This window comes from Anser anser (genome assembly GCF_964211835.1).
Source record: "Anser anser genome assembly, chromosome: Z".
Taxonomy (NCBI): Eukaryota; Metazoa; Chordata; class Aves; order Anseriformes; family Anatidae; genus Anser; species Anser anser.
The window spans coordinates 8978776-9002229 of NC_139723.1; the positions used below are offsets into that span (position 1 = coordinate 8978776).

General features: G+C 40.0%; 1 protein-coding gene across 3 annotated transcripts in view; it reads left to right on the plus strand.

Annotated features, from left to right (window-relative positions):
• RASGRF2 (Ras protein specific guanine nucleotide releasing factor 2) overlaps window positions 1–23454 on the plus strand; it is a 140211-nt gene that overhangs the window by 42075 nt on the left and 74682 nt on the right. For all 3 annotated transcript variants that reach the window (XR_014576629.1, XM_083817212.1, XM_083817213.1), the window contains exons 3-9: window positions 11191–11338; window positions 11981–12070; window positions 13809–14062; window positions 15223–15302; window positions 15756–15949; window positions 17495–17604; window positions 19554–19672. Coding sequence is in view for 2 of the 3 variants with exons in the window: in XM_083817212.1 (XP_083673338.1) it covers window positions 11191–11338; window positions 11981–12070; window positions 13809–14062; window positions 15223–15302; window positions 15756–15949; window positions 17495–17604; window positions 19554–19672 (995 nt within the window). In the remaining variant the exon portion in view is untranslated. The remainder of the gene's footprint in view (window positions 1–11190; window positions 11339–11980; window positions 12071–13808; window positions 14063–15222; window positions 15303–15755; window positions 15950–17494; window positions 17605–19553; window positions 19673–23454) is intronic.

Genomic DNA, 23454 nt, shown 5'->3' on the forward strand with positions numbered 1-23454 from the left:
TGAATGAGTGTTCAAAAGCTCTTACACAGGAATAAATGTAAGAAAGAGGAGGTCAAACCATTATTATGATAAAATGTAAGAAATACAATTTCTTCTTCAAAAATGAAGTTCTGAACGATGGTCAGTCTTGTGAATGGCGGGCTTCCAGCCATGCAGTAATATTTCCCTGAGAAAAGTGATTGGCAAATATGCAAGCTTTACAGTTTAATCTAAAAGAAAATCTGCTAACCGCAGGTTTGAGACATGGGTTGCAGAGGCAAGTGTCTTTGCTCAAATGCACTTTCTCCAGCCTCCTCTCTTAGATACTAACGTCAGCTAATCTACAATACCATGGTAACGCACTAGGAAGAAGACAGTTTCTGAGTTGCTTAGGACCTAAGCCATGTAAACAGAAGTGGTTGTGTTTTGTAACTAAAAAGGAACAACACCAGGGAGCAGTTTTTAATTTAGACCCTCTGAAATTAGTCCCTGAAGATCTAGGCCTTGTCTCCTCTAGACACCCAGTCTCTGGATCTTTATCGTTTTCTTAGTGGTGGTACCTAACTGAACAGGTCTTACGCTTTCTTGGAAAGCACCTGCTGCGCTGTGGTATCACGAGCCACATTTTGCATGGTAGTCCTGTCAGTGAGCACATTATTTCAGAAATGGAGAAGATATGAGGTGTTGAATTCTCAGCCCATAACACCAGCAGACAGTTCTATGTTGTTCAGGTGAGATGAGAGAACTGTTCACTTTGCTACTGAATTTGGGTCAATTTCATTTGTGAAGTATGACAGCAAGGAAAGGATGAAAGGAGCTTGACTTTTTTTGCCTTGTGGTAAGGGCATCTGGGGAAAGCAGGATCCTGCAGTGTTCCCTTCTCTGAGGATAGTTTTCTTCTTTTCTGTTGCCTGGTATGAAAGGCTCATAACCAAGAAGAGCTCACAATACTGAGTTACAATTTCTTCTTAGGACGTTCATTCCATAAAAATATCACACATGAATTTCCATGGCAGCACTTAACAAAATATTAAGCCAGCTTTAAAAAACACACAATTGAAAATATTGACAAACTTGCTCAGAAGAGGTTAGTCTTTAATTTTGCATCCGCCAGATTGTTACCAGTGCTACATTCAGAAGACTGAGTCTCTGTTCTGCTAAGGAAGAGATCAGTGTGTTTATCTCCCTTGTACTGTATAACTTTTCTGCTTCTATTTGTGCTTATCATCTGAAGTGACAGTTATAATAATATGAACTATGGACATAACTGTGAGGAGTATTCTCAGGACCCTATGTCAATTGAGGGATTTTTAATTAATTATTTTTTTTAATGTATTTTTCTTCATAGGTTTTAAATTTCTTCGGAAAATTTTTGGGGACTTGGTCATTGCTTTTCATGTTCTAGTATTATATCTTGAGAAAATACCTGCAAGCACCAAAAAATCTGTGGAAACTTAGCTGCTGAACATGGAGTGTTGGACACTGTTGTGGTTACCTCATTATTCTGATGCTTTTCTACTTCGGTGCAAATTCCTTTCATTTGCTTCATGTTGTACCTAGCAAAAAACACCTGGGGCTGCATAACAGTTACTTGACCAAATAAAAGTTACTCGAGTTTCACCAAAGATATATAAATATATAACTGAAAAGTAGAAATAATAGTTTTAGGCTATTCCCTAACATTTTTTGACAACTTAATTAAATAAAAAATAATAAAACAATGTTGTCTCAGGGGTTATTTTTTCCTCCATCATAACTGCAGAAGTTTTGCTTAAGTTTGTCTTTATTTTTGACATATGGGGAGAAGTTGCAGAAGCAACTTTTTGAGTCTCCAACTTTTTTGTTTCTGACCCTTCCCTCAGACTTTTGATTTGAATTGCTAAGTGACAAATTGTGTAGCCTTTTGGAGATACTTTTTTGTAATATCTCAGAAATCTTAGGTAAAAATTTGAGGAGGTGTTAAGAACATCCCCCCTTACCATTAAAGTGAAAATAGGTGTGGGAATATCTTGTTCTGGGTGAATACATCGGCGACGGTAATCCATGTTTTAGCTGAGACAAAGTAGGTTGGCTTTTTTTGTGTTGTGGGTTTGTTTGCTTTGTTTTGTTTTAGCTTAATGTATACAAAATCTAATTTTGGATTGCTTTTTACGACTTTTTGCCAAATGCATGTTTGCAGTCATCAGAGTCTCTTCCATGTGGTTTAATTTGCAAGTTACAAACATAGAGTTGAAAAAATAGCCCTTTCCATCTTATTATACACACATCCCACTTTGGTAATTAGGTTTTTTTTTTTTTTTGATGCAAATAAATAATTAAAGCACTTTCTGCTGTGGCATTGTCTATTGTTTCTTGGAAGATTTCACTATGGGTGGTATGTTACCACTTATCACTTGGGGTGTACTGTACACACTCTTTGAGAGCTGGCTGGCTTTTTCCTGCTGCAGTTAGATTCTGCAGTGCTTATGTTCACCTCCATAGAGCCTCCTCCTCATCTGAGGGAGGGTGGCTTATCAGCTTGCAATGGGATATGCAATTCAACATATTCTACTGGGACTCCATTCACTGTGAGCTACACCTGCACTCCTACTTTTCATTGCTTTTCATTTTATTTCAATTCTCAGTGTTTCAAGTTTTCCATAATACCCAGAGTGGTGGAGTAATGTTTACTTCTTCCGAATTACACTTCTTTACTGGTGGATTTGTTCTTGGCAAACCCTGGCTCCTCCATCAGTGACTGCATGTGGGATTTCTGTCTGGCGATTTTGTTCCAGAACTTGTTCTCCTATGAAAAACTCTGTTTCACCATCAGCAGACCAAGACTGTCTTTTTACCTTCTCTTACACATTCTTCTATGGTTTTAATATATATATATATAAATTTTTTTTTTTTTTTTTTTTTTTTTTTGCGTTTAACTGAAAACCTGTTAGGTTTCATTTTTTAATGTGTCTGCAGTACTCATCAAATTTCTTGGTATTTTCTACTTTAGCTTATTGGAAAATCTTGAACTAAGCAACCCAGGCTGTAGTTTTGCATATGCTTTAAACCTGCACAAGCCCACATTGCTCCAGGAAGAAACAGCTGTCATTCTGCTCAGTCAGCCATTAATTCCCACACCTTTACCAGCCCTTCCCTCAGGCTGCCACAAGTGTGAACTTAATTGGGAAACTGATATGCACTAAAAAGAATGATGTGTTGCTTGTTTTTTTGCCAGCTTAGTTTTAATTTGTCTCAGTTCACTGGATCTGTTCACTACACATCCACACAGTACACCTGTGTTCACCACAAAAGGAGAAGGGAAATAGATGGGTGAGACGTAGGAGAGCAAGTGTGCTGTGTGGGTAAGAAGAGTGGGAGGGTTTCTTTCAGCTAGTTTGCTGTTTAAAACATATGATGAACTACTGCCCTCAAACTATCAGTTCTTAAAGAAAAGGATCATTCTTCAAGTTTGTTGGCACACTTTGCCTGATAATGCAGGGTGTATTTCGCAGGGTATTTTGCAGACAGTTCTAAGCTCAGCATGCTAGCTCAGAGCTGCCCAGAAACTCACAGCAAGTACCTTTGCTACTAATGCCTTCACACTGTACAGGTGATAATAACAACAATTTTGTTATTTCCAGTTGGCTGGGAACAGATTTGAAAGGATTTTAGTAATTCTTAGAGCATGAGCAAAGCAGTCTTATATCTGCTTTTCAAATAATGTCTGACTAGATCCACAGAACAAAATGACAAGGGTTGCCAGATCTGGTAGCTTGACAGAAGCAAGGGTGCCTCTGATTTCTGTACCCAGGCTGAACCAGAGGTGAGCCTCAGCATGCATTCCCAACACAGATGAGCACACATGCAAACATAGCTGACTACACAGACCAGCACAGACAGAAACATGCAGCACCCTCACAGGCATGGACATCACCAGCAGCCTTATCCATTTTCCTTCCCTGGCTGATCAGGATGAAGGTATATTAAATGGAAAAATATGCGTATATACAATATGGATCCCTCAAATAAATAGCCTAGACATTCAGTCTGTCCAGGAACTGGCCCTGGATCTTTGGTCTCCCCCATTGCTGGAAGCTGGAAATGTGCTCTCCAGGCCTCCAGTCCCACTTCAGCTGCTGGTCCTCGGTCCACCATGCTGGGAGGTGAGGATCTCTCCTGTGACTGGCCTTACACACTCAGCCTAGCTGGTATCTGGCCCTTGGATATGCTCATTTCCAGCCATCACAGAGAAACACACGTGTGCAAATGCGTTTCTTAGTTAGTTGCCCACCCTTATGTCTTCCCAGTAGCTGAACAGGATCTTCAGTGGCGGTAAACAACTTGCAGACTCTCTGATGATCCCAGTTTTGCTGCCAAGCTTCCAAGGGTCTAATCTGATCCACTGGCTAGCCAGGTCTGATACTTGCTAGCAATTGCTTCCTAACACACACACACCATATGCACGCACCTCTGCCTGTCCAGGTAGTTACTGTCACTGCAGACACAGGGCCCCCTGGCCTGCTGTCCCAACTGCACATGCTGGCACTTAGAGCTCCATGCATGCATATACAGAGTTCTCTGACCCAGGCAAACAGACACTGAGTTCAGTGCAAAGACAGCAGACTGTGCTAATCAGGTGCAGGGCATGGCCAGACAAGTGTATCGTATCAGCAATCTTTTTACATGCAAGTTTTTATCTCCTTTTAGCCCTGTAACTGTCTGCTTTCCTACTCTTGTTCTGTGAACCTCCTTGAGCTCTCCCTTTCCTTGCCCTTCTTACCTCCTGTAAGCATGCTATAATGAGTCTTGTACAATCCCAAAGTATGCTTCCTGCATTACATTGTATATTTCATACCTCTGTAGGGAAAAATGTTTTCAGCTTAAAATGTGATCCAGAGAGCCTTTTGACTGACTCAACTTGATGGATTTCTCTTTGTCAATGAGGCTGGTGGCTCCCCTGTCATATCCATGTCCATGTCCATATCCATGACAGGAGCTGGGTATTTGTTTCTTGACTGGGTCATTGGGGTTCCCCTGCCTGCCACTGTGACCATTCCTGTGGAGATGGACCATTTATGGGCTGGTTGGTCTATGATAGCCATGAGAGTAGCCAGGACAGGGGGCTCATTCTCTGATTAGATTATTTGTGTTTGTTAAAATCCGTCTGTTGTCACACACCCTAACATTTCCGCCCTTAGAAATAGAACCAGAGAGGACTGTGCCACCTGTGCTTCTTGCACCTGGAAGCCTGTCTTATCCCCCAGGAGAGCTATGTTCCTGTAGCTGACATCTTTGCTGCTGCAAAGTACTCCTTAAGCTCATGAGGGGGGCTTGCATGTCTTGGCAGATCAGTTTCCGTTGTGTTTCCCTTCTCTGTCATTTCTGCATCAGCACACAACACTTTAGGTAGACAAAAAACTCTAGAGGCTGTGATTGTTATATTGGTAATTATGGCTGTCCAGGTGATTGGTGTGGTAGTTGTTTTCTAAGTGAATACTTGAAATCCCACCAATCCCATCCTCCAGAGACAGTAGCTGCAAGTTCTTAAGAGCTCAGTGGAGCCTCAGTTCACGCAGTGAGGAGTGTCCCTTCCCATTGTATTTGGTCTGTACTTTATAGCTGCTGTTGAATTCTGTCCCAGTTTTGCATAAAGGGGTAATGTGCCTTTCTGCCCAAGTTTGCTTGTAGATTAATTCCTATAGTCAGCTTTTCTTGGATAAAAGAGTACCAGAACAATTGAAACAGCTGCTCATTTTGTGTGAGTTGTAGTGGGCCCCATGTTTTGGAGTTTGATGGGTAATGCATTGATTAATGAGGTGTGTTGTCAGGATTGTCTCACTGTCTCATAAGAGGGTAGCATTCTCCTCCAAATTATCCATGGTCCTAGAGCGATTCCCCAACTCACCTGGCTTGGTTTCACAAACTTTCCAGTGGTTGTTGGGGCCACTCTTTTGAAAGGGCTTGTGTTCCAGTTTATTTCCATATCTCAGTTAGAAAAATCAAGAGCTGTTTGGGGTGTGGACTTTGCATGTTTCCCAGTATATCACCCCCTAACCCTCACCCTGATTGCTGTAGTTGTTTGTTAGTCCAAGTGCCATTTTCCATCTGTTTGACTGGAAATCAGCTGATACCAGTTTTACAGCCTTTCTAAACAGCTGTCCAAGTGTGTCTGAAAGTCCATCTTAATTTCATGTCTTCCAGTAAGCTGCAGCCCTGTAACTCTCACAGCCATAGGTCATCTTTGATATCCCATATGATAAGGAATTCATTAAAGCTTAATTGTAGTTGTGTACAGGTGGTCTCACAAGTCACATTGATTACAGTCATAGGGATGGATTGTGTAAATTCTGTTGTAACATTTACCATCTACTGTGTGGGTGTTAGTATGACAGTAGACTTAAAAACCTGGTTGGAAGCTGTTCCTCCTTTGGTGAGGATTCCTATAGCTGCTTGAGGGTAGTTCAAATAGGCAGATGGATTTTCAATTTCTTTTGCATGCAACACCCCCAAAGTCATGTTGCCTGCTTTTCACAAAGAACTGATTAGGTTGCATTTTGCGTTTCATATCTTTAGGGTGATTTGATAGAGTCATAAATATTTGTTCCCAGGTCCACTGCATGGTGCTTTCAGCTACCTGAGTAGTTTTAGTACAATTAACATTCAGTACAAAGAATCATAGAATCATTCAGGTTGGAAAACACTTCCAAGATCATCTAGTCCAACCTTTAACCTACTACTGACAAGTCCACCACTAAACCAAGCACCACATCTACACATTTCTTGAAGACCCCCAGGGATGGTGACACAACCACTCCCCTGGGCAGCCCATTCCAATGCCACACAACCCTTTCAGTAAAGAAATTTCTCCTAATATCTAACCTAAACCGTCCCTGGCACAGATAACCATAATTCTGTTCTGAATTCAGTACAAAAATCCATTATATTTGCTGATATCACTACTGCAGACTTTTATCTTCATCTGCTTCTACAAAAGGGAGTTCCTAACAATGAGACACTTCCTAAATTTCTGCATTTTTCCTATATTTTCTGAGCATGTCAACTCCCATGGGGTGTAAATGAGGCATATTTTCTTCAGGACCTACTTTGTTTCTCCCTATCTCTATGTGTTAGGTAGTGATCAGTCAAAGCTTAAGGTTCTTGTATTTATCTGCCTCTGCATGCAATAGTAAGAGGTAGGTATAGCCTCACCTTTCAAATTGCTCAGTCTTTGAGTCTTACTACCTATTGTGATAAAGTTGCAGAATTGCTTCTCTCAGTAAAATGCTAATACCACCTCACAGAAATCTATGGTTCACAGTAGTTGTTTTCTTCTGTTAAACAATACCTTAACAAGAGAACTAGATCCAGGCTGTCTGCTTACAGGTTGTTTTAGGAATTTTTCATCTGCCTTTGACATTTGAATGCTTTGGTACCATTTTCTTTAACGATTGATTTTGTATACATGTATAATCAATTAGAAGCTTGCTGATTCATTATTGAAGCCATGCCCTATTTGAAGGCTCCAGGGATTATGCTGGATATACACATTAGCAATTTAGGCATGATCTCTTAACTCTTAAATGCAAAGAAAGGGGTGAGAAATGCAGAGAAAAGGGTTGTTAGAACTGAGAGAACTGTATTCCAAAATCTTGTAGTTTTCATTTCCCAGGGCAAGTAGCAGTTTTGAGAAGGAAAATGTCTAACCTATTCTAAGTTACTGTAGGTGTACACAAGTTTTTCTAATTAACTCCTTTTTGTACTGCTAATTATAGAAGTGAAGGAAATGTTTGGTTTCCAGGCTGAGACTGACATTTTATTCAGCCAAAGCCACTATCCAAGCAAAATATACTATATACATCTCAAAAAGAAAAAGAAAAAAAAAGAAGAAACTTTTCAGTCTTTCATGGTAAAGTTCTCATTCTCTTGTAAAGAAAGACTAATGCATCTTAAGAAACTGAAAAATCTGGATGAAGTTTCTTCCCCTAAAGGAGAAAAATACAAATAATAAAATAGTAAAAGAAAAACATTGTATATGTTAGTACTCTGAATCTTACACCAGTTTGGACTGTAGCAGCTGTTCACCCTTTACGATTCTGTATCTTAGTGTTTTCCCTGTTCTTAAATAAAGACAAATTCAAATCTGTCATTTTTTTGTACTGGAAACCTTTTGTAGTGAAAGCAAGAAAGAAAAATTTTAAAAAGAATAATATCAAAAAAAAAAAAAAGGGCGGGGGGAGTCTTGTCACCTATTTGGATCTGCTTCTGGTAAGAAAAGTCTACTTTTCATCTTAAATGTAAATCAAAGTGGTGCTTCAGGTGCTAAGGACTAAATTTTCCTCTCAGTTACATATGTTTTTGTCTTTGTAACATCTCTTACCATTGTAAAAGTGCAAGTGCTATCTGTGTGTCTAACTCAGACACTTACCATGTGCAAATGCTTCTTAAGGTGCAAGGAGACTAAGTATTACGGTTCTGAGAAAAACAAACAAACCGCAGTTCTTGCAAAACAGAAAAGATCATTAAGAAACATTTTTAAAGCACTAAATCTCATATGTTATTACCTTTTATTCCACCTAAGGTATATGGATTGCTCCATAGTAGATTTTTTCAGGGATGGTGTTTTATTTGTTGGAAGAGATGCCCAGTGACTATTTTGGCTACTTATTGTTTACAGTTGCAGTGGTTAAAATATAAAATTAAATGCAGTTGAATTGAATTCACTTACTGTTCTTCTCATAATACATTCAAGAAGGAAAAACTTCTGCTTTATGGTGGCTGTGGGAACTCATTCTATTTTAAATCTAAGCTTGCTTTTCAGGTTAAGCAGTGAATTTAGTAGTTGTACTAAATAGTGTCCCCACAAGTATGTAATCTGCTAATACCAATTGAATAGGCATTAAATATATATATTGAAAATGATGAAGAGGATGCACGTTGCTGCATTTATAAAAGCAGCACAGTATTTAATAGGAAATGATTGTTTTTAAATGAGTGCTGTAACAAGTGGAAAGAAATTAAGAAAGAAAAGATGTGCAATCCAGAAATCCCATCTGTCAAATCCTGTGCAACCATGATAGCAGGAAAGTTATGATAGATCGTAAAATAATAAAAGATCCCTTGCCAAATTTTAGGCCTTAGTTCTGCCATGTTTTGTGTTTGGTCTTTATCTTGCAAATCACAGAATGGCTTTGGTTGGAAGAGACCTTAAAGACCATCTAGTTCCAACCCCCCTGCCATGGGCAGAGACACCTCCCACCAGACTAGGTTGCTCAAGGCCCGATTCCAGCCTGGCCTCAAGCACTTCCACGGATGGGGAACCCACAGCTTCTCTGGGCAACCTGTTCCAGTGCCTCACCACCCTCAGAGTGAAGCATTTCTTCATAATATCTAATCAAAACCTACCCTTGTTTAGTTTAATGCTGTTCCCCCTTGTCCTATCTCTACACCCCCTGACACAGAGTCCTTCCCCAGCTTTCCTGCAGCCCCCTTTAGGCATTGGAAGGCCGCTGTAAGGTCTCCTGGAGCCTTCTCTCCTCCAGGCTGAACATCCCCAACTCCCTCAGCCTGTCTCCACAGGAGAGGTGATACAGCCCCTTGATCACCTTTGTGTCCCTCCTCTGGATTTGTTCTATTACTTCCGTGTTTTTCTTGTGCTGGGGCCCCAGAGCTGAGCACAGGGCTCCAGGTGGGGTCTCACGAGAGCAGAGCAGAGCGGGACAATCGCCTCCCTCGCCCTGCTGGGCACACTGCTTTTGGTGCAGCCCAGGATATGGTTGGCTCTCTGGGCTGCAAGTACACATTGGCAGCTCATGTTCAGTTTTTCAACCACCAATACACCCAGAATCTTCTTCACAGGGCTCCCCTCTATCCATTCATTGTCCAGCCAGTATTTGTACTTGGGATTGCCCCGCCCCAGGTGCAGGACCTTGCACTTGGCCTTGTTGAACTCCATGAGGTTCGCACTGGCCCACCTCTCAGGCCTGCCCAGGTTCCTCTGGGTGGCATCCCATCCCTCCAGCAGGTCAATTACACCGCTCAGCTGGGGTGAGTGGCTAATTATTTAAATCCCAGAGGAACAAGATCCCAGAGGTTAGGTAAAGAGGCTGTATGTGTCTGTAGATTTTGCTGAATCATTGTCAGCAAACAAGCACTTCATAGGACTGTACTTTCTTGCACATTTAAGTTATCTATGTCAGAGAGATTGAATCACGTGAAAGATCAGTCTGGTGAAGATGTTGAGTAGGAACAGCTGATTTCTTCTTTATCTGAAGTTGTAAAGAGTACTTCCTATATGATCATGGAACGGCTTGGGCTGGAAGGGACCTTAAACTTTGTCTAGTTCCAACCCCCTGCCATGGGCAGGGACACCTCCCACCAGACTGGGTTGCTCAAAGCCCCATCCAGCCTGCCCTTGAACCTCTCCAGGGATGGGGCATCCACAGCTTCTCTGGGCAACCTGTTCCAGTTCCTCACCACCCTCTGAGTGAAGAATTTCCTCCTAACCGTTAATCTAAATCTTACCTCTTTTAGTTTAAAGCTATTGGTGCTCATCACAGCTCTGGTTGTGATATTTAATCGCTCTAGGGACACTGTCCCTTTTCAGGAAAATACTAATTGACGGAAACTAGCTAAAAGATAAAAGGAAGGACTGATAGCACAGTTCCTGTTACTAATTAGATTAAATGCATTTATTTGAGTAATATCAAACTGACCTCATCAATAAAATAGGTATTAGCAAACAAAAATAATAATGTTGAAGGTTATGATGGGAATTCTTCTTGAAGAAACCTGAGAGGTAGAGAGAATTAGAAATAGTTCAGATGAAGTATCAAATGCTTCTCCCAAATCCCCACAGCTGACAGGAAGAGGGAAAAAAAAAAAAAAAAGAAGAAAAAAAAAAGTGCAGCTCTTAAAATAATTAAAGAAATTGAATGAATAGAGTTCTTGAGCTTAACCTGAAAATTAGAAGCTTTTAAAAAGATCAGTGCAATTATCTTGCTTTGGGTTCTGGGATAGTGGATACTGCTGACTCCTATCTCTAAAAAGATTATTGAACACTTCATAGGTTTAGATTATTTATGACTAAGCTATTAATTTTATATTAGATCAAACAAACACAGTTTTGCAGATTTCTTGTCATTAATGTGATGTTTTTTTCTGTCAATATTCCATAAGGAAATATGAAAGACAACATCTGGCTACTTTTACTAAATTAAATGTTTTCCTTTTTAGTTATTCAGATATTCTGATTGAAAGGGAGGTACTAATGCAGAAGTACATTCATCTTGTGCAAATTGTAGAGACTGAGAAGATTGCAGCCAATCAACTTCGACATCAGCTTGAAGATCAAGACACAGAAATTGAAAGACTTAAATCTGAGGTATGTGACAGAGCCATCAAGCAACCAATCAACTGTAATGTTTTGCTATGTGCATTATAATCATTTTTAATATTTCTGTAATATTTGCAAAAATAACAGTACCCAGTAAGGTCTACATGTAATAGTCCTCCTATGAACCCTTGGCTAGATGTTTTTCTTAGAAATATTACAGGCAGAAAATCTGATTGGATTACTACATTGTCAGAGAATTTAAGATGACATGTTGCTTTGCAATATTGATCCCACTGATGGTATTACTTCCTACCTGTCTTCGCACATGATATTTGGTCCTCTAAACACCGTCTTCGGTTGTGACATTATTGTGGACCATTCCAAGCTACTCCATTTCATTGAATGTTAGAAGTTTTGTTGCAGTTCTGAGCTGAGAAGGTCTGAAAGACACACTTCATTTTGAGAGGAGAACCATATCTCTTTCGGTCCTTCTGTCATCTGGATCAAAAGCCTTGTTTGTTTTCTGAGAACTGTGTTTATCTCTCTGTGACCAAAAATGTGCTTGTCATTCCATGCAGCTTTAACAGTTTTTAGGAAGAGCTTTTGAAGAAGGGGTAAAGATTTTTGTTAGTTCTGTAGCAAAGAACTTAATTGCAAAAAAGCATTTAATGAATGGTTGTTTTTTGTCAGATTATAGCTCTCAATAAAACAAAAGAAAGAATGCGACCTTATCAAGGCAACCAGGAAGATGAGGATCCAGATATTAAAAAAATTAAAAAGGTAAATATGCAATGTTCTGTGTTTGAAAGGAGAAAAATGGAATGTGGGAGGTTGCTTGTGTATTTTAGTCTGTCTAGTTTTGCATTCAGGTACTGTTTGATTAAGTACGCTCAACTGTCCAGATGTCTTTTGCCCTGATCCTACTCAAACCACTTAAATTATATCAACTTAATATGTTTCAGGGGCTATTTATCCCTGAGTGTCTTTGTTACTTAAGTATTTGTTTTTACTTTGTTTATATTCAGTTGATTATAGAAGGTTGCACTTTGAATTTGACTGCTTATGAAGAGTGAAATTCAGTCATGGGCTATGTCCTGTGGGGATCAAGCATGTATTAACTTTGTACTCCTTTCTTATAAAAATGCTTATAAAGATATAAAAGAATAGCTTACGTTCTGTCACTGCAGATGGAACACAAATATTGAAAATGCAGAGAGCATTATTGTTTCAGGTTGTTTGCTGGTCTGTTTGATGCTGATAGTGCTAGGATACTATGGCCAGTGTTTTTAGTATCAAGGCAATAACTGACCCAAACTGTATGGTATTTACATGTGTAGCTTTTCATAATACTGCTTAAGGCTGGATAAAACCAGCCTCCAGAACACTGCACATAGCTGTATCCTACAAATCCTAATACATGAGCATAAATGGAAATCATGCTTGAAGATGTGGTCCTGTATCTGTCACCCGTATTTTCACTATCTCTTAAATTACATTTCTTTTCTGCTATATGGACTTAGTTTCACTAACCATTTCTGGGTCACATAGTCTGAGTCAGGTATTGAGCTGGTACGCTTGTATGAATTTTCCTTTTCATCCAGATTTAACATTGTAATAGAGCCAGAAATGCCTCTTTTAGTACAAGGAGAGTTCTGATTCTGATTCACTGCATTCTACATCTTGATTGTTTTGACAGTTACCCCCTCCCACTTTTTTTTTTTTCAAAGATATTTATTCAGAGTAAACTGTTACCAGTGAAATTTTCCATTTCTCTTTCAAAATGAATGATCATCACATCACGGTCAAGGAAAAGACATACTGAAGTTTTCTGGGACCAGAAGTAGACCTTTTCTGTAGTCTTTTGTCCACTTGTAACTTCAGTGGATATTATACCTAAGTAGATTTTTCTATGACATAGAGATACCTCTTAAGAATGGCAAAAATCTGACTTTTCTGAATAGTAGTATCGCTCGCCTAGGTGTCTGATATTAAATAGTATATGTAGCTTTAAATGCAAACAGTAAGTAGTATCTATACAAAACAGAAAGCAATCTGAGCCTAACGGCTGTTTCAGAATTATGTCAATGCTGATATCAAAATCTGTTTTGAAATGCGTTCCATGAAAACCTCATACAATATGATCGGGGATATAAGAAAGTGAGAAATACGTAAGGGGAAGTAAAAGGAGTTAAGATAACCAGGGCAGTCTATAGGATAGTTGTGCTGACAGGAAGAGTATATGAAAAGGTACAACCTTTGAGCCTGCGGTAAAAGGTACTTTGATACGTATATGGTTGGGAAACAAATATTACCAACGTTATCAAATGCTTGTTTGACTTCTATTAATAAATAGATATCTACAAAATATAATTCAGGAACAATTATGGATCAGTAAAGTTGTAGAGGACAACATATTTATTTATTTTTTTGACAGAAGCATTTCACACAGACGGTTATTTCTACAGTGAAAAACTTATTTTAAGTCATCTCATTCTTCTTTTCTACTTGGTGTCTTTAGGTTCAGAGCTTTATGCGGGGCTGGCTATGTAGAAGAAAATGGAAGACTATTGTCCAAGATTATATTTGTTCTCCTCATGCAGAAAGTATGAGAAAAAGGAATCAGATAGTTTTTAACATGGTTGAGGCTGAATCTGAATATGTGCATCAACTTTATGTTCTTGTGAACTGTTTTCTGAGGCCCTTAAGAATGGCTGCAAGTTCAAAGAAGCCACCTATCAGTCACGATGATGTTAGTAGCATTTTCCTCAACAGGTAGGTTTGTTTTTTTTTAGTTGCTTTTGGGGATTTGTCTGACCACTTCTTCCCATTCTGCTTGAATTTGCAGTAGTGAAGTTTGGCATTTGTGTTTTTTGTTGTTGTTGTTGTTGTTGTTCTGATGTAAGTAATGTGACTGAGGAGGACCACATTTCCTTAGGGTAAGAGGCAAGGTGCTGTCTGTGATGCTGTTTGAAGCCAGTTAATCCTCTGTGCCTCCTTACATTCTTTGTCTTCTTTGCTAGAGGAATATAATGCCTCGTGGGGCAGTTCTCTTAAATTTTCTGCCACCTTTCTTCTTTCCTTTTCTCTTATGAGAGCAAAATTGGACTTACTGGCCTCATATGATCTGGATAAGACCCTGAGGATGACTATGTCATATTTCCTATTTGCTTTTGCCGTGCCTAAGGAACCTCCTTCTCTCTTGCTTGTCTGTTCATATCCTACAAAAAATAATTGTTCTTTACATTAAGCATCCAAGTGCCGTTTTAATGAGTAAGCAAAAATAAGCCAGCAGGCATCTAGAATTTTAAACAGGATTGAGATTGCATCCAAGTCTGCCCCAAAACTCTAAGAAAAAGAACATGGTGCTTTAGTTATGAGACAGGCTTCCCTTTCGTAATAGTGTATGCATAATCACTTCACTCTTCATGGTTTCACTTACAATTGGGATGCCTCTAATGTTGATTCTTGATTCTGCTGACCTCATGAGCTAAAGTACAATATTAAGGTTCATGTTACAGAAAAGTTCTAAGCTTCAAATTCTGAAGAGCAGCAAATAAGAATATAGATGACTACCACTGGCTAGAGTTTTTCTGCATCTTATTGATCCTGTTAAATACTGAATGCATTGCCAAGGATACTCTATTATTTAACGTGTGTGGAATATGTTATTTAATAGATGCTTTTACTTAAAAGACTAAGCAGTTAGAGTATGCTTTCTACAGTAAATAATATGCATTTTGAAAAGATACTATACTAAAAATTTTACACAGTATAATAAAATGAGGCATTTACTTCTATAATAATGACTGTCTTCTATTTTTTTCTACTGAAGTGCAAAATACACTAATATCCATGAAGATATGTTCCTCTTTGAATTACAAATGAGAAAATAGACCTGAATTTCTTTTTTTCTTTAAATACTTGTTTTTCAGTGAAACAATCATGTTTCTTCATGAAATATTTCACCAAGGTTTAAAAGCAAGAATAGCTAATTGGCCTACCTTAATTCTAGGTAAGTTACTGTATTTTCTCTAAGGGTACAATTTTCTTAATTATTTTTGAAACTACAGTGGCTGTTTTTTTTTTATTTTATTTATTTTTAAAAAAGGTAGTGTCCTTTTTGAGTGGAATACATTTGCAGAAGTAACACCATGTGATCTGGTGTAGTGAATGTTCCATGTGAGCAGTAATATGACTCTCTAGAAGTCCATATATGAGAATGCCTCTGGGTTAGCCTCTATGCTAAGCATTGTTTAGACATGGGCCCCTGAATTTTCAGTGATATTAGCTGATTACTAATCAGAACAACTGTATTTTGGCAGGTGGAGGAACCAAGTTTAATGCTTCTAAAATCTCAGTACTGATTACAGTAATTCACTTCCATAGAACATAGTAGTTTCTTTAAAAGTACATTCCAAGAGATGGGTAGCTGGAAAAAAAAAAAGCATTTCTTGACTTTTTCTAGCTGACTTATTTGACATTCTGCTGCCAATGCTGAACATATATCAAGAATTTGTTCGGAATCATCAATATAGTCTACAAGTACTGGCAAACTGTAAGCAAAACAGAGATTTTGACAAACTCTTGAAGCAATATGAAGCCAACCCAGCATGTGAGGGGCGAATGCTGGAAACTTTCCTTACTTACCCCATGTTTCAGGTAGTCTCTGTACATTTTTTTCACTGTTTGTTTTTATTGTTTGGTTGAATCATTTTGTGTTACTGAAATTATGATTGATAGAAGATGCTTTTTGCTTAACTGTAGTAGTCTCGTGCAAATTAATTTAGTTTTCATTTATTTATTAGGCACTGCCTGTAGAGATCTTTTCTCCAACTACACTGATTCAGCTCTATCCAGAATCTTGTGTATGTTCAAGGAGGATGTTAGATGAGGACTAGTGCCAAAAGACCAAAAAAGAAAAGCTGAGAAACAAATTCTCAATTTCTGACCTGCTGCAGGGATATGCAGCAATATAACTGGTATAACAAGCTAGAACAACCACAAGTATTTTACAAGGAATACTCTTGGCAACCATTTTGTTCTCCAGTGACCTAGTCTTTAGAAAACAAAAAATATTCTGCAAAAGTTTTGAAAACTTTATTAGCCTTGTGATACTTTGTCTTGATCTTCCTGGATTAATTATTTGCAGCTGTTTTCATGGGTCTATGAAGTGCTGGTCTGAAGATTTTGTGACTTATCCAATTGACATAACAATTTACTCATCATGACAACAGTGAACCCCCTCAGTTTGTTCAGTTACTGACAAAAGAGAGAGTAAAAAAAAAAAAAAGAGGGTCACTGACATTTGTGGTAGTTCTAGTCAACCGTATTAACCTAAAGGCCATTACCACCTGTAACAGTGCATTTGTTCAGCTTTGAGTTTGTATATTATGAAGTTTGGGGATCTTTTGGTTGAAAAAAGAATTGAAGAAAGATCTTGGGATTTTAAAGGGGAAAGAGAAAATAGGATACGAAACCTATTCAATATGTGATGGGCACAGTGTCATTGCTGAGGACTTTTCACTTCAGCATAAAAAAAGACACCTCTCCACTTTCTAAATGACTTTTACTCTGTAAAAATAAGTTCACTGTAGTATCACTTGGTTCTGTTTAACAATTATGAAACTGCTTTAAGTGATGACAAAGTGAATCAGTGTCATTGTTCTTTTATTCGGCCTTTAATGCCCATTAGTACAATGTGAATTCTTTCATCTGTATGCTAAAAGGTTAGCCGGTATTTTCAAAGTAATAAAAAAATCTAGATGCACGTATCCTATCAAAATTGTGGGAAGGTATATATGGATCTCCCAGAGAGTTCTGAAAGTTTTCTCTGTTGGCACATGGATAGCAGCATGAAAAAATGAAATTTATGTCATATTTGTCACTGCCTCTGACCTGATTTTTTTCTTAAAATGTAATAAATAGAACTTGTGTTTCCTCAAACTGAAAATGTACCTATGCATATGCAGCCTCTGTCACCCAATAGCTCAGTAAAATAAACTCTAAATAAAACTGCTCACTTTGGCAGTTTTATTTAGAGTTTATGTATAATTACTTAGCTGTGGATATTTGTTTAAAAAAAAAAGAAAAAAGACCATGTTTGTAAAACTTTAGTGATGAATATAATAGCTAATATTTAAGAAAATGCTGTATTGGAATTAATCGTTTATGGGTTTGCTGATTCTATACCTAACTTATTTTAAGATCCCTAGATACATTATAACACTGCATGAACTTCTGGCTCACACACCACATGAACATGTTGAACGAAAGAGCCTTGAATTTGCTAAATCTAAACTGGAAGAACTTTCAAGGTAAGTCTTTTCACCTTTTTTTTTTTCTTTTCTTTTTGGATTATCCTGCATCAAAGACTCTGAAATGAAAAAAACGTTTTCTTTGTTTTGGTTTGGCTTTTGTTCTTTTTTAAAAAGTTGTCTTAAAGAAAAGGAAGTAAACCAGACCAGAATAAAGATACCAAAGCCAAAATACTAGTACTTTGGCTTTTCTGTTTTTTTGGCTAACGAATCTACAAGTGTTTCCCTGTATTTTGGGTAGGGGAGAATGGAGTTGCTATGGAAACTACCTACCGTTGGGTTATGAGCAAAGTAATTTCCTTTGTATACACACATGTATGTATTTTTTCACAGTTTAAAAAAAAAGGGGGGCATTTTTGATATTGTGTGAGAACGGGGATCAGTCAGGATCTTGAAAACTACTGAGTTCTCAATCTGTGTTACAGTTTGTATGTATTAATGAAATTACTGATCTACACATACGCTTTAAATAATACAAGATAAACAGGAGCTAAAGATATATTTTAAGAATTGGTGCTCCCTGTAAAAACCTGCAAAATTAATGTTTTCCCAGAAATCTCCTATCCTTTCTTAGATATTTCTCTCTGTCAGCCCAGTAGGAAATTTGGTTGCTATCTCTAGGCAACACAGCTTTCTGCTATGCAGCAAAGAAATGCTGCATGAACTCTAGGACATACGCCTTGCATATCTGGAGTAATCACTAAATAAATACTTATGAAATATGTAGTTGTAAACCAGTGATTGCTTTGTAGCTTTTGTTAATTGCATGCTTTGGACTGTTCAGTTTTTTAATGCTGTTAAGACCTAGTGGCTATGTTGTGCAAACTACCCACTAATTTGGAGCTTATTATTTTTTCCCTTTTGTCATGCTGTATCTTCAACACAGGCAGCTTTCTGAGTCATCTACAGGTCACGTCCTGCCACCTCTTCAAGCTCTGGCTTCTCAAAGAGCTGGGCAGGCAGTGACTTTTATAAAAGTGTCTGTGTTTGATTCCTGCAGTGTTTAGCAAGATCTTCCATGTTATGAGGCCATTTGAAGCACAGAAGAGCATCTCCTCTCCATTTAGTCAAACCATAGGATTTCTATGATTAGTGTTATATGTGCAATCAGATCAAACAGCTTTGACTCTGCTTCTTCTCATAAGTCGGAGTTCATTGCTGATCTAACAAATTCATCCCTGAGCATTCAGAATTGGAGGCTCAGGTTGACTGATCCTCCTCTTCTCATAAGGCAGGTAGTACAGACCATAAATATAAAACTTTGTGATTCATTTATTGTAGATTTGAGGGAATAGTAACTTTCAGATAGTGCAGTCAAGTCCCAGTTCAGGAACATCACAACACCATCTAAGCTTCTGGGTTGAGTTCAGCCTTGGAAAAAACTGTACTTCTCTGTGTAAGGGGAGGATACCTATGAAAATAAGTGGAAGAAGTTTGGAGGTGAGCCATTGAAGCTGTGATTGTTGTAGGAAGCAATGAGGAAGTGAATGGTACATTCAAACGTAAGCTGAAGCAGAATAGAGTGAGAACCTAAAATCAAGGACAAAGACTCCAAAATGTGTTACATAACTAATACAAAGAACTAGAAAACATTTCCAGTTTTGTGGTAGACTATCTTATTACTGATCAAGAAGCACTCTTTAGGAGCCGTGAAGAGTTTTTAGCTTGGTGGCATCTGTCAGGTGTGTCCAGGAAAAGTCTAAAAACAACTCTGGCAAAATAGGTTCTACTGCTGAAAAAATGAAATGATTGCAACAATGATTTGAAAGGGGGAAAAAAAAAAAAACTTTCTCAGGAATAATCATGTACTGCATGTATACGTCTGTTTTGTGGCAAAGGACATTAGGTACTTTCTGTGCATACACTGAAGAAATGCAAGTGAAAATAGACACAGCAGGTGCAAGATATATTTCAGGGAATTTAAAGTGCATTTTTATTGTGTCTGACAGGGTGATGCATGATGAAGTGAGTGACACAGAAAACATCCGGAAGAATCTAGCCATAGAAAGAACAATAGTAGAAGGCTGTGATATTTTACTAGATACTAGCCAAACTTTTATACGCCAAGGTAAGATATTCTCCTTTAAAGCTATCTATATAATCATGGAAAAAAAGCTTGAAAACCAGCAGGATTCACATTGCCATCATTTGGCAGGTCACTGCACTAGGCACAGCTGACATACTTAAAGATTAACAGTTCATGTAGGATAAGTCACAAAATGTTAACAACAGATGACAACTAATTTGGGGCTATAGCTGATCCCCACTTCTGTGCTGTAAAAGGCAGCACAGTAATGGTAAAGCATCCATGGAACGGTAATATACACACTGGCTGGACTGTGATCTTCAAAGGAATTATCTACAGCTCCACAGAGACCATGGCTGCCAATGACAGTGGATGCCAACATTTGGGAAAAAGTGCAAGAGAAGCAAGAATTTTTGGGCTTCAGTAGAAGTTCAGGATAGATATAAAAAGCAATGCTACAAGAAGAGGTCATGAAAAAAAGAGATGTCTTGTTCCTTCCATAACCATGTGTAAGAAATCAAGCAGAGAAGGCAGGAAACTGGCATGGCTGAGTAAGACCTATTGGTCAGACTGAGGTACAAGAAGGAAATGCACAGCCAATGAAAGCAGGGACACAGGGCGTGGGAAGAGAACAGGGATGCCATCCAGATGTGCAGGGATGGGATAAGGAAAGCCAAGACACAGACGGAACTGAGCTTGGCAAGGGATGCAAAAAAAAAAAAACAAGAAGGGATTCTACAGGAACATTGGCCAAAAAAGAAAGTGCAAGGAGAGTGTTACCCCTCTGACAAAGGAGAAGGAAGACATGTTAGCATGTCTGCTAACAACAGACATGGTGAAGACTGAGGCACTCAGCATCTTCTCTGCCTCAGTCTTCACAGAATCACAGAATCTTCTAGGTTGGAAGAGACCTCCAAGATCACTGAGTCCAACCTCTGACCTAACACTAACAAGTCCTCCACTAAACCATATCACTAAGCTCTACATCTAAACGTCTTTTAAAGACCGCCAGGGATGGTGCCTGAACCACTTCCCTGGGCAGCCCATTCCAATGCCTAACAACCCTTTCAGTAAAGAAGTTCTTCCTAATATCCAACCTAAAACTCCCCTGGCGCAACTTTAGCCCATTCCCCCTCGTCCTGTCACCAGGCACTTGGTGACACCAGGAGAATAGACCAACCCCCACCTCGCTACAGCCTCCTTTAAGGTACCTGTAGAGTGCGATAAGGTCGCCCCTGAGCCTCCTCTTTTCCAGACTAAACAACCCCAGCTCCCTCAGCCGCTCCTCGTAAGACTTGTGCTCCAGACCCCTCACCAGCTTCGTTGCCCGTCCCTGGACTCGCTTGAGCACCTTGATGTCTTTCTTGTAGCGAAGGGCCCAAAACTGAACACAGTACTCAAGATGTGGCCTCACCAGAGCTGAGTACAGGGGGACAATCACTTCCCTAGCCCTGCTGGCCACACTGTTTCTTATGCAAGCCAGGATGCTGTTGGCCTTCTTGGCCACCTGAGCACACTGCTGGCTCATATTCAGCTGCCTATCAACCAATACCCCCAGGTCCCTCTCTGCCAGGCAGCTTTCCAACCACTCATCTCCCAGCCCGTAGCTCTGCTTGGGGTTGTTGCGCCCCAGGTGCAGGACCCGGCACTTGGCCTTGTTGAACTTCATACAGTTGGCTTCAGCCCATTGGTCCAGCCTATCCAGATCCTCCTGCAGAGCCTTCCTACCCTCGAGCAGATCAACACGTGCACCTAACTTGGTGTCGTCTGCAAACTTACTGAGGGTGCACTCGATCCCCTCATCCAGGTCATCAATAAAGACATTAAAGAGAACTGGCTCCAGTACTGAGCCCTGGGGGACTCCACTAGTGACTGGCCTCCAACTGGATTTAACTCCATTCACCATGACTCTTTGGGCCCGGCTACCCAGCCAGTTTCTAATCCAACGAAGCATACGCCAGTCCAAGCCACGAGCAGCCAGTTTCTTTAGGAGAATGCTGTGGGAAACAGTGTCAAAAGCCTTACTGAAGTCAAGGTAGACCACATCCACAGCCTTTCCCTCATCCACCAAGCGCGTCACTTTGTCATAGAAGGAGATCAGGTTTGTCAAGCAGGACCTGCCTTTCATAAACCCATGCTGACTGGGCATGATCGCCTGGTTGCCCTTCACTGACAGTCACACATCCCATGGCTCTCATTTCCCTGAACCTCTACACAGGGACTGGGGGAACTAAGTCCCTCCCACTGCAAGTGAAGGGCAGGTTCATGAGCACCTGATGAAACTGAAGAGATATAAGTCTATGGGGCCCAATGCCATGCATCCCAGGGTCCTGAGGGAATTGGCTGATGGAGTTGCCAAGCCTCTCTCCACCATACTTGAAAACTCTTGGCAGTCAGGTGAAGTTCCCAATGACTGAAAAAAGGGAAACATCACTCCTGTTTTTAAAAAAGGTAGAAAGGAAGACCTGTGGAACTACAGGCTGGTGAGCCTCAACTCTGTGCCTGACAAGATCATGGAACAGATCCTCCTGGAAGCAATGTCAAGGCATATGCAAGATAAGGAGGTGATCCAAGACAGCCAGCATGGCTTCACCGAGGGCAAATCTTGCCTGACTGATCCGGTGGCCTTCTATGATGGAGTGGCTGCATTAATTGACAACGGAAGATAGACTGATGTCATCCACCTGGTCTTCTGTAAGGCCTTTGACATGGTCCCACATGACATCCTGATCTCCAAATTGGAGAGGTATGGATTTGAAGGGTGGAGCATTCAGTGGATAAGGAATTGGCTTGAAGGCTGCACCCAGAGAGTGGTGGTCAATGTCTCTATGTCTAGGTGGAGTCCCTCAGGGCTTCTGTCTTGGGACCAGTGCTGTTTAGTGTCTTTATCAATGACATAGACAATGGGATTGAGTGCACCCTCAGCAAGTTGCAGACAACACCAAGCTGAGTGGTGCAGTTGATCCAACAGAAAGAAGGGATGCCATCCAAAGGGACCTGGAGAAGCTTGAGTATTGGGCCCACATGAACCTAATGAGGTTCAACAAGTCCAAGTGCAAGGTGCTGCACCTGGGTCAGGGAAATCCCAGCCATGAGTACAGACTGGGAGAAGCAGCCCTGCAGAGAAGGACTTGGGGGTTCTGGTGGATAAAAAGCTTGACATGAGTCAGCAGTGTGGGCTTGCAGCCCAGGATGTAGCCAACTGGATCCTGGGCTGCATAAACAGAGGTGTGACCAGCTGGTCAAGGGAGGCGATTCTCACCCTCTTCTCTGCCCTCGTGGGGCTTCACTTGTGGTGCTGTGTGTGGGGACCCCAGCACCAGGAAGGCGTGAGCCTGTTAGTTTGGGTCCAAAGGATGGCCGTGGAGGTGATCAGAGGGCTGGAGCACCTCTCCTATGAATAAAGTCTGAGAGAGCTGGGGCTGTTCAGCCTAAAAAAGAGAAGTCTCTGGGGAGACCTCATTGCAGCATTTCAATACTTAAAGGGAGCTTATAAAAAAGATGGAGAGCGTCTTTTTACATGGGCAGACAGTGATAGGACAAGGGGGAATAGCTATAAGCTAAAAAAAGGGGAGATACAGATTAGAGGTCAGAAGGAAATTCTTTACTCAGAGGGCAATGAGGCACTGGCACAGGTTGCCGACAGAAGCTATGCATGTCCCGTCTCTGGAGGTGTTCAAGGTCAGATTGGATGGGGCCTTGGCCAACCTGATCTAGTGGGCGGCATCCCTGCCTATGACAGGGGATTGGAACTGGATGATCTTTAAGGTCCTTTCTAACCCAAGACATGCTATGATTGTATGATTCTGATGTAGAATTAATTC